Source organism: Coffea eugenioides, chromosome 4, assembly GCF_003713205.1.
Source record: "Coffea eugenioides isolate CCC68of chromosome 4, Ceug_1.0, whole genome shotgun sequence".
Taxonomy (NCBI): domain Eukaryota; kingdom Viridiplantae; phylum Streptophyta; class Magnoliopsida; order Gentianales; family Rubiaceae; genus Coffea; species Coffea eugenioides.
The window spans coordinates 16,799,598-16,811,588 of NC_040038.1; the positions used below are offsets into that span (position 1 = coordinate 16,799,598).

General features: G+C 38.5%; 1 protein-coding gene across 6 annotated transcripts; it reads right to left on the reverse strand.

Moving 5' to 3' along the window:
* Positions 1 to 1,945: 1,945 nt before the first annotated feature.
* LOC113768519 lies at positions 1,946 to 11,387 on the reverse strand. Of its 6 annotated transcripts, none has more exons than XM_027312915.1 (12): positions 10,934 to 11,387; positions 10,711 to 10,801; positions 9,811 to 9,878; positions 9,200 to 9,687; positions 8,327 to 8,487; positions 7,345 to 7,734; positions 6,562 to 6,614; positions 6,192 to 6,475; positions 5,985 to 6,110; positions 4,245 to 4,405; positions 3,568 to 3,792; positions 1,946 to 3,464 (listed from the first exon to the last, which is right to left on the reverse strand). In XM_027312915.1, exons 2-12 carry the CDS (start codon positions 10,780 to 10,782, stop codon positions 2,772 to 2,774), a joined length of 2,721 nt encoding a protein of 906 aa, XP_027168716.1. In that variant the 5' UTR covers positions 10,783 to 10,801; positions 10,934 to 11,387; the 3' UTR covers positions 1,946 to 2,771. The 6 variants fall into 6 exon arrangements, with proteins under 6 accessions (XP_027168716.1, XP_027168719.1, XP_027168718.1 ...); XM_027312918.1 differs by having other exon boundaries at positions 5,985 to 6,475; positions 7,345 to 7,494; positions 7,654 to 7,734; positions 10,934 to 11,386; XM_027312917.1 differs by having other exon boundaries at positions 5,985 to 6,475; positions 7,345 to 7,494; positions 7,636 to 7,734; positions 10,934 to 11,386.
* Between the last annotated feature and the right edge of the window lie 604 nt (positions 11,388 to 11,991).

Genomic DNA, 11,991 nt, shown 5'->3' on the forward strand with positions numbered 1-11,991 from the left:
AGAATTTGGGACTTTCTATATATGAAAAGGAGTTGTTAGCCGTGGTGATGGCAGTGACAAAGTGGAAGCACTACCTGCTGGGATACCATTTCATTATAAGAACTGATCACCAGAGCTTGAGATTTTTGTTGGAGCAAAGGCTGAATACCCCACTGCAGCATAAGTGTTTAACAAAACTCTTAGGCTTGGACTATGAAATCCAATACAAGAAGGGAGCTGAGAACAAAGTTGCTGATGCATTGTCCAGGAAAGGATTTCAGGAGGAGGATTCTGCAGGAGGAGCCTGTGTCAGGGAGGATTCTACAGGGATAGTATATGCCATCTCTTGCACAAAGCCCCAATGGTTGGTAGATGTATCTGAGAGTTATGAGGGGGACTCATCCTACCAAGAAAAAATTGCTCAACTGCTGATAAATCCCACTTCTGTTACTGACTATGAGTATGCAGATGGGATTTTAAGGTTCAGAAGGAAAATTTATGTTGGGGATCATGGTAACCTGAGGAACCAAATCATCCAACATTTACACTCTTCCGCAGTAGGGGGCCATTCTGGGCAGTTGGGGTGCCTGAAGAGACTAGGTACGGTCTTCTACTGGCCCAGGATGAAGAAAGATGTAGTTGAATTCGTCAAACAATGTGATGTCTGCCAGAAGAATAAGCATGAGAATGTTCCTTACCCTGGCCTATTGCAGCCTCTGCCAGTGCCCAACCAAGCATGGTCACAGATCAGTATGGATTTCATTGAGAGCTTGCCAAATTCAGAAGATTCGGACACTATACTAGTGGTTGTAGACAGGTTCACAAAATTCTCCCATTTCATTCCCCTCAAACATCCTTTCTCAGCAGTGGAAGTTGCCAAGCTATTTCTCACACATGTTTTCAGACTCCATGGGTTGCCAGATGTGATAGTCTCGAATAGGGACAAGCTTTTCACCAGTCTTTTCTGGCAGGAGCTGTTTAGACTGGTTGGTACTAGATTAAACCTCAGCTCAGCCTACCATCCACAAACAGATGGCCAAAGTGAACGTGTTAATCAGTGTGTGGAGACATACTTAAGGTGCATGAGTAGTGACAGACCTCAGAAGTGGAAGTCATGGTTGCCTTTGGCTGAGTGGTGGTACAACACTAACTACCACACTAGCCTTAAAATGACCCCATTTGAGGCCCTCTATGGTTACAAACCTAACCAGCTACCCCTGGGATGCATTGCTGACACTATCGTGCCTACAGCCAGAGATCTTGTTCGAGATAGGCAGACTATGTTGCAAATTCTGCGTCAGAACCTAACTCAAGCGCAGCAACGAATGAAATGTTTTGCAGATAAGAAGAGGAGTGAAAGAGCCTTGGAAGTTGGTGACATGGTTTATTTGAAGCTTCAACCTTACCGTCAACAGTCCGTGGAAGTGAGGGGTTCCCTGAAGCTTGCTTCTAAGTATTATGGTCCCTTTCCTGTCCTTGCTCGGGTGGGAGAAGTAGCTTACAGATTGGGGCTACCTCAGGGTTCCAAAATTCACCTTGTGTTCCACATTTCCATGTTAAAAAAACAATTGGGTGGTTCTCACGTGGTCATGCCTGCATTGCCATTAGTTGGTCCTGATGATCAAATTCAGGTTGCTCCTGAAATGGTACTAAAGAGAAGAGCTATACTGCGAAACCACCAACCAGTGTCACAAGTCTTGATCAAATGGGTCAATCTGGGATTCGAAGAAGCCACTTGGGAGGACCTTGATTTCATCAAACACCAGTTTCCAGGTTTCCATCCTTGAGGACAAGGATGTTCTGAAGGCGAGGGCATTGTTAAGAATCTCAAGTAATGCGACGTAGTTTTGGTGATTTTGGAGTACTACGGCGTCGTTGCCGGAATGGCCAAGGCAGAATAAGTTGTGCGACGTAGTTTAGGCGTAAGTTCATATCCTTGCGGGAAACGGTGTCGTTGCACTGAATGTTAGTTAGGAAATCTGTTATAATTGTTCAGTTAGTTACAAAGTTGGTTAGCTCTGATGAAGTGGAAACAATGCTATAAATAGCAAAAGGGTGTAGAAAGGCGGCAGTAAGATTCATGACGAGAATTCCAAATGAAAATATCTCCTTTTCCCTCTCAATTCTCTCTCCGTTCATAATCATCCTTCCCTTCTTTCTCTCTTCTGCAAATTATCAGGTTGAATCCTGACAGATTATTAAATGGGTGCCGCTCTCTCAAAGCTCTGTCATTAGGCTCCTTTCATATGCTGAAACATCTCTGTATAAACTTACTGCCAAAGAATTGAGATGCTCTCGATTCCTCCGAGTGAGATTGGGAATCAAACTATCAAAGTAGCAATCTGACTTCACTAGTGTTGTTCCTCTGAGATTTAGCCATCCCTTTCTTCGTTTTTCTTCTCAATTTCCCTTTCACCCTTTTCAATTTCCTCTCAGATTTAGCCGTCCCTTAGCTTGGTAATTTCCCTTTCACAGCCAGATTGAAGACCCCTTCGCCCAGTACAAATGACGAAGAAATTGAAGCTTCAGCTCCACATTAGCCAGCCGTCACCTTCATTCTTCCTTTCGCTTTCCCTTTCCCTCTGCTGTCTCCTTCCCTCTGCCGTCACCCTCTGTTTTTCTCCTCTCCTTCCTTCACAGCCAGACGATGAAGAAAGAACTCGCTTCTCCAAATAACCATGGTGGCCAAAAGAACTCGCTTCTCCAAATAAATTGTAACCCTCGTTCTTTCTTTTCCCTTTTCCTTTCTCTCTGTTTTCTCCTTCCCCCTCTGCTAATCTGAAGATATTCCCTCACTGCAAAAGGCACCCAGAAGTTGACGATATGTTTCTCCCCTTATCTTCCCTTTCCCCTAAATCTTGTCTTTGTGGCTGAAAAGGAAAACAAGAAAGCATGGGAAATCGGACAATATCCGAGTCAAATCCGAGAATTTGGCCGATATCTTTCTCCACGGTTCTAACTCGGACAATATCGACTGATTCGAAGCGATTCAAATCGGATATGGTATAATCGGCGTTTCGGGTATCGGTATCGAAACGGTAGGGACTGTTCCGGTTATGACTCGGCCGAGTCGTCTCGGACTCGGCCGAGTTGTCGAACCCGTGCTTGTCCTCGTAGAAAGCTGGAGTCATGGAGTCTATGTCACATATCATGTTGTTCGTGACTTGGCCAGAAATGTTCAATGGGTGGCCAAATATATTCTCCAGAGAGTCCACAATGGGAAAGTCATGTACATCCAGGGGGCTCAAAACCCGAAGTGAATCCATGGATGGCATGATATCAGAACAGGTATTTGGTTCTGGATAATCACATTTGCCACTCTTATGAGAATTCAGAACCTTGCTGCCATCGAGCATAGGAGGATTCGAGGAGTATTCTATGGTAGACAAGAATAAAGAACCATCCATAAGAGAGGCCTCGTCATCAATTGAAACCACGTCAGTCCAGTCCCTGTAAGCAGTAGCCATCAGATCTCGGGCATAAGCCTGCAGCAAAGTTGGATATTGGCCAACTAATATTAGTCATTCAAACGCTAAGCAGGGGAAAGAACAGTACTAGAAAGGCAAGAAGTTTAGTTTATATTCGTACCTTTTCTGTTTCAGACAGCTTATCATGGGTAATATACTGGCAATGGGTATTATACTGGCAATCAGAGACAAAACCCATCACCTCTCCTACAACACTAAAAACTACACCTTTTTTATGCTGAGATCTGGATGGATAGTAGAAGTACAATTCCTTGTCAAGTACACAAGTCCGGGCATGATCGACTGTCACTTCCCACATTTTAGTTGACATGCCTGTCCCAAGGATCTGCAGGATTTTGAATACACAAAAGGTGCATTATAAGCTATTTCGTCCCAAAGAAAAAGCTATTTCTCCAAATAAGTAAAGAGAACTTCCACCACATTGCACAAAAAAGTCTATTACAAATGTCAATATGGACCTACAAAACTTTCAACTCATTTAACATGACCAAGACACCAATGATGCACCTTCCACAAAATCAAATCCAACTGCTCACTATGTCCGTGCATATGAGAATTTAACAGACAGACAGAATGAAAGCGTACTATACACACCTCTAGAACAATCACATTTTATAAACAATTTTCATCTCAAATATTTCAGAGAATGGACTTTTTAATGGCCCTTGGAAAAGTAGGGCAAAAATTTGAGAACAATCCTATATGAAACATCACTGATTTTTCAAAGTCTTGTGGGATCAACAATATATAGGGTAAGGAAATCCAATAAATTCTTACATTTCGAAGCCTTGCAGGATCAACAAAATAGAGGGTAAGGAAATCCTTCACAGTTTTGATTCTTTCTTTTCTCAGACATCTGTGAAAAGCTCCATCTTTTCCTATCTTTTCTAGGCGCCATACTTCATCTGCCAGAGAAGGAGGGTGATGCTTCTTGTACACTACAAAAAGAAACCCAGGCTGGTTATTAGTATGTAACTCAAGTCATAAGAGAAAGAACCTAAGCACAAAAAAGGATCTAAGGCATTACACTTCATCGGTATCACGTCCTGTTTAAGGCACATCTCACGTGTTAGCGGAAAGAATAAAGAGAATACTACATCTGATAAGAGAGTAAAGAAGCCAGGAGGAAACAGAAAAAGATAGAAGATCAATGATTAATGGCAACTTAAGTCACCTAACTTCTAATTAATGACGAGTAAACTGGTGATTTTGTGTTTCCTAAAGAATAAAATGCATGAAGCAAAAGCCTTGCAATATGCAACATAGACAAGATAAACCTGAAAGGAAGATACGTATTATGTCTATTGTCTCTAAACACCAGAGGGGTATAGCAAGAAGTAGTTTGAAAGGTGAAGATAGCTCTAGAAGTATAATTGAGGTTCAAGTTCAAGCAACTTAGTAATGCACAAAATATTAAACGTGCAGAGTTTAAACACTACCGTTATTAGGTTCCAAAAATTGAATACAGGACAAATAAGCATCATCTCTATACTTCTGATTGGATCTGTTAAAGAATAAAATGGAACAGAATACCTTTCTAGGAAAAAGGAGATGGGAAGGGCATTTAGAAGAATTGAGTACACAGGTACTTTCATAGTTTTATTAAATTTAGACCAAAGATGTACTCCACAGAAAAAAAAGGATCAAATGCTCCATAAGACAGATGGACTCAATTGATCTTAGAATCCAGGAAACCCAAATATTTGTACCTTTGCCGAGCTACTTATCCCCATTATTTCAACTGACGAAAATCTGAAATAGTTTCAATCAAATGAAATTATTTGTGATATCCAAAAGCTCTATTATTACTTCATCTTACACCAACAGGTCATCAGACATCTATAACTAGTGTGTGCAGTCAATTTCTCCTGACTTCTAGAAGATGCAAAAGTACCAAGTAAAAATATAATGTAGGAAAGTACACAAGATCATATCATGGAGGCAGCCAAAAAAAAAAACTGCTCCACAATGATAGCATCTTCCAGCAATTGATGACTTGCATCAAAGAAAAAAAAATGCATGCGCACATGAAAAAGAGCACATAAATCATCTTCAACCATCAGAAGAGGAGTGACTAAAAACTATGGGAAAAAGAAATAGCACAGAAAACCAATGATGAATTTAACAGCTAAAAGTAAAGCTTCAGTAATGGAGACTACACAGAACTAATAAATACTTTTAAGTTCCAGTTATTGCCTACACAATGAGAACCAAAGTTGAGCCTTTCCCATTAATCGACAATTTCGCTTCCTTTGCAATTGCAGACTTAACAACTTAAGAGTTAACTATAAGCCTGAACCATAACATTTTAACAAAAGAACCCTCTTTAAAAGTTGGAACCAAATTTTGTTTTCATCATGAATGTCACTGGCATTGGCAGGCTTGCTTTGAGAAAAAGGAGCACAACAATAACAAGAAAAAATATTTCTGCTTGCCTGTCAAGCAATGCGCATGAGAGAGAGAGAGAGCGTGTGTGTGTGTGAGAGAGAGAGAGAGAGAGGCAATTAAAATTCTTACATTCTCCACGATGATCCCTGACAATGAAGGAGTCTGTTTTGGCCTCTTTCACTCTGTTACCATCAGAATTGTCCACAACTCTTGCCCCCAGCCTGAATTTGCGGCTTCTTGTCCAGCTTGAGTTGTCTGTGATAGAAATGTCACTGACCACACCAATGCCCTGTTCAAGAGTCAAAAAAGCATCCCCAGTGAGAAGGGGTTTCTTGCCTTCCCTTTCTCTGACAATATTATTCTTGAACTCTTCAAAGGTCCAATTATCGCTTTCATCACCATCAAAATCTCCCTCAAGAACTACTATTTCAACTTTTGCAGCAGATTGAGGACCAATGGAAACAACTTGCCCAGTAAAAGGATCAACTAAGGCAACTTGTAGATTGTTAAAATCCCTGCCTTCTATACGTGTTCCAGTAAAAACTGGAAGAGAAATGCCACTTAGAAACTGTAACTGTAAACTTCCTGATTCAGAAGGGCATATCTCTTTCCCACAAGTCCTATTTTAAAAAATTATGCATCTAATTAGCATTTTAGAGTAGTAAAGGTAATAGGCTAGACTTTGAGCATAACTCTCAATATTTACCTTCTTATACTGATCAAGTACTTTTTCATTGCCAAGTCAACTTCCTCTTTCACCTGAGAGTTCATGCAACAAATCAACAAAATAGCATTCTGGGAGAAGTAAATAAAGAACGAAGGGGAAGAAACTCCACGAGCAAGGTATAAAAAGTGCTTTGTCCTATTTGCATAGTGGTGTTTATTTCGTAGTATTGAATCTGTAAACATTCAAATCATACTGAAGATTACAGTTGCACCATCTCCTGGCATAATCCCTTTTAAACAACCAATAAATCAAAGCAGAATAGATCTGAAAGGCAGAGTAATGCACAGATGTATTTCTGAATTGAATTCTAAACAGATTGTTTCTGCAAGTCCACTTCAAGAAAAAAGCATCCAGAATGTTTGCAGATGTTTTAACAACTTGACCAAGATCAGCTTCTCATATGAAGCATGTTGCTATGGAGGAGAGTAAGATTTGACAGAACATATTAGACATCAAGAAATGTAGTAAACTGGAAACTGAGGCATAGAACTAACTTTTTCCATAACTTTCACCACTTCATGATAGTTGGTCATATAAGAATGTAATACACCCCGAAATTGATTGTGCATAAGCTCTCCAGAGAGAATTGACTAAGACATAAATCCATTCATCCTTTTTCGAGTATCAGGAGTCCAAGGCTTCTTAACATCTAAAACCAATGACTTAAATCTAAAAGAAGAGTTGCTAAGCAAAACTTTTCATCAATGTAAAATGCAGGAGAGAAATTGTTAGACAGGAATTGCTTGAAAGACAAGAGCTTACAATTTTACGGATCATTGGCTCAAAAGCTGGCTCGATCAATTTTTGCTTTCTTCGCAAGGTTATTGACTCCAAAGCTGGCATGATATTACCATCAAAAGGGATTCCTTTGTCTTCATGTGCAGATGCTACTAACATATTGCAAGCATCACCCTGTCCATGAATATTCATAAGCTGCCACAAGCTTGAAGTACAACAAACGGAAAAGGAAAAAGAGAGAAAGAAAGTGAAATTGGTTTTCATGAAGGATTCCGTGGTCTCTTCTGGTAGATTATATAACATACTTACACATACTGGTGCAGGGGCTGGAACCTGTCCAACCATATTATCAGGTTTGCATGTTTGAGCGTGTCTCACCGTGGCCTCCCACTGCGTTGGACGCAGACCTACTAGCTGTCAGTTGTACAAAATAACATGCATTAATTCTAAAATACGGAGTAAGAAACTTTCCAACTATTCACGAGATCTTGAACTTCATCCACTCAACTATTGTTAGGTTAGCTTACCAAAAACAAAAACCAGCATTAGGTTTGAAGGGAAAAAAAAAAAGGTCCAGCATCTAGCTGAAGGGTTATTACAGTAATGTAGTATGGTCTTGCATTTCTTTTTGGGCATGGGCATTTATTTGCTGTCTTAACATCATCCTAGACAGCACATACCTTGTAGATAACCAATTAGCATAAGAAGTAGAAGAGTATCATGCAAGAGAGCAGCTCTCATTTTCAGTGATAAGGACAAATCAGCTATAAAAGCTGGTGGCATAGCTACATAGACAGGTATCAGGCTCCTTAAGAATATACAAAGGCGAAAGAGGAAAATGATGAGTTTTAGGTAAGTAAAGTTCTACTTAGTTGACATAGTTATAATGCTATAAATAGTATGTTTAAACTGGCCATGTTGAACAAGAAGATGCAGTGAATCGTGTATGCACCCAATAATTTGTTGCAGAGTGCCAGTATAAATTAAGTAAAGGAGTGAACTTTACACATTTGAGCTCTTCCGGGTCTTCTGAGAGTCTAGTCTGGAAATCCTTCACATAGTTCACATTTGCCCCCTTCAGACGTTCATGGGTAGCACCATTTTTCGCAATGTTCTCTAACCGCCAAACCTCATCAGATGCAGATGGGGGGTAATGCTTCTGGGTATCTGCAGAAATAGCATTTAGCAGATGTTGAAGTTCTTATACTCGTCATCCAAGTTTTCTATTTGTTTGATTTGCGTAACAGCATAGTTCTCAAGATGCTAGATCCTTTGATGTCCTGTTTTTCAGCGGTACATTTACCTCATATGTGACAATACTCAAAGTTGAAACTTACAAAGAATACAGAAATACCAGAAAACAAATATTTTGCCTATTTAGAACTGAGTTACAAGTATCAACTAAAAACATGCTACCAGAAAAGCTTTACAATATGCTTTTTTTTCAAAAAAAAAAAAATGGAATTCACAAATCCCCTAGGAAATCAAAAGTAATCCAATAGATCTCTGTCAATCTCTGTCATACATTTATAGGCATTCTCCAACTGTCACATTTCTCAACCCTCTTTTCATTTCCTTTCAACAACTACGAACTTTATCTATTCTACAGTATTTCATTTGATTTTGGTCTCCTCTGGTGCTAATATCAAGTGACAACCTAACTTCAGGCCTCATTAATTTATCTTTTGACTCTCATATCAACATCTCAGATCAGTTTTTACAATTAATAATGCCAAGTTCACACTGCCTATTTACTTTTATCTTAAAGCAGTTCTCTAGTATAATGGCATTCAATCCTTTGACAATGTTTAATTTGAATTGGGTAAAATGACATAGTAGAGGGGGAAAAAAAAGAGAAAAAAGGACTGGGATCCCTTACATTTTCCACGATAGTCAAGGACTTTGAAAGATTTTGTCTTCGCTTCGATTACTTGACTGCCATCAAAAGTATCAACAACCCAAGCCCCTAGCTTGAAGATGCCACCATTATGGCGTTGAGAACTTCTAAACATAACATCAGACAAAGACACAGTTCCTTTATTCAATTTCGGTTGCAAATTTCCTGCAAGAACATATTGTTTTCCTTCCCTGTCTCGAGCAATTTTACTTTGAAACTGTTCAGCTGTCCAAGCATCTCCTTCATCATCATCCAGACCTTCCTTGAGAGCAACTATTTCCACTTTAGCAGAGGCTTCTCGTCCAAAGTCAACAACTGCTCCTGTACAATTATCAATCAGAGACAGTTGCAAATTGCTACCTCCTTCTCCTTTGATTTGCTCACCAGTTCGAATAGGAACAGAGATATTGCTGTTGAATTTTAACTTCATGCATCTTTGTTTGGTCTCCTGTATTGTCTTCTCAAGATTACTGGACACGAAGCATAGGCATGTCTGAGCTGTTATACTTACATAGATAATGTAAATAAAGAAAACACTATAAAACTATCATGTACCAGGAAGTTCAAAATGGAGCTTTGAGTTTGCTTCTTACCTCCTACTACTAACCAAAAGCTTCTCCACAACCACTTCATGTTTATCTATTCTTTGACCAATAGCAAGCTTCAATTGATGCACGAAGCATAAATCAGAAACAGAAGCATCTCAATATTATCATACATCCATTGGCAGAGTTCATACTTGGGATTTTATTAGATCTCAGACGAACAAGATACAAAGGTGAAAACTTCTTCTGCTCACACGGCAACAAAATTTTTTGGGGAAATAAATATACTTCCATGATTAGAAATAAGAAGAATATTCATCAAGCAAGAAAGCAAAAATTTCTTTGATTTGCAAGAAAAAGGAAATAATCTTGCTTTTTCGATTTGCTGGAAAATTTTCTTGTTTTTGGCAATAACGAAGAAGTCTATAGCATGTGCAAAGACTTCAACAACAGATGACAAGTACAGACCAACATGGATACTACTACTGGGATTTCAAATAAGAAAAAATGAAATAGAAGAGACAGAAATAATAAGCAGCTAGTCAGCAAGTGGTTCTCTTCATCTTTTAGGTAATAATCTTCAATTTTTAGCAACTATCTATATTAAAGTAATAATTATCCAATTTTTGTTTGTTTCATACTGCTTCAAGTTCACTATTCAAGAAATGCACAGATATACAGAGCTACCTTTGAACTATTATAAGCATTATACGTTTCTTTTTCCAGAGATCTCTATTAGAGTACAAAAGTAAAGAACAAAGAGAAAAGGACGCAAACGTTCATAACTTTGGTGGGGAAAAAAGGCAGACAGCTGAGAACGAGAAAATACCTTCAAATATGCTAAACTCAATTCCAAACCAAATCATGAAATCACAATCATATGCAAATCATAAGCTATTTCTACATGATGCAGCTCACAAATAAGTTCTTGGCCAAAATCAAACTTACAATTCTTTGATTCATCTCCTCGAACCGTTGCTCCTGAAGGTTTCTTATACTGTTGAATTTCTGATTCACCATATCCTCAAGTTCTTCCAACCTATCATTTCAATTAGAAAGCAAAAGCCCAGAACGAACAAAAAATTCACAAGCACAGTACAAAAATTAGAACAAATTTCAGTACTAAACTATATTCATCAACAAAATTAAAGAAAAGTTGATCTTCACTTACCTCTTTGAGCGCAAAACTGCCAACCCCTCGTAACTAGAACAGTTTCCTTCCTCTGATCCAAGCTTGCTGCTTTCTTCAGTCTGCCATTCTTCTCGCTCCTTTTTTTATTCTGCTTTTGGTGAATCTGTCAAGGAATCCAAACAAAACCCAGATGGGATCGTTAAAGAAATTCTCAAAATCAGAAGAGAATCGAAACTTCTCACAATTTCAAGAATATCAGAAGAAGCTTTTCTTTTAAGCAAACAATTGAGGCCAAAACAGCTAAAGACAAAAAGGCCTTGTCATTGTGGAAAAATCATTCAACTGCCACAAGGGTTCTGTGCTGCTGTGTGCTGCCGTCTCTTACGTATCTCTTACTTCAACTGCTACAAGTTGTTTTGGACTTTGGAGGAATTTGTGCTTAACATGGCTGAATTTTACCTGAGCTTTCTACAATTCTTATTGTCACATAGGACAAATAAATAATGAAATTTTGGACTAATATTTCTTATATTGCCGGTGTAAACAAATTTTGGCACGAATTGATATAAATTTACTATACATAATCGCTATTTATGTTGAAACAATTTGGAATATTATAATGATAAGAATCAACAAGGAAAGGTTACTTTTGCGTAATTTTGGTACTGTTCAAAAATGTTTACAAAATGGGAAACAAATGAGAAATTACATCACATATATACATATATATGTGCGTCTATGTATGTATGTATGTATGTATGTATGTATGTATGTGTGTGTCTGTGTGTGTGCGCGTGCGCGTGGTGTGTGTGTGTTAGGGTAAAAGCTGGATAATTGTAGAAACTCCCTGAGGTTTCTGACACTTGCACTGACTTTTCCTGTAGTTTGAAAAATTGCACTGACCGTTCCTGAACTTACTATTCCTTTACAAATTCAGTCCAAACGATTAAAATATTGTTTTAGAAAGTGAAATTAGAAATTTGTACCAAGTTTGCCCTTTGTGCTACATGTTCAATGAATGTCAAAATACTACAAATGAATTAATAATTAATAAACTTTTAACAATTAATAAACTTTAAGAGGGTGTAGTTTATGGA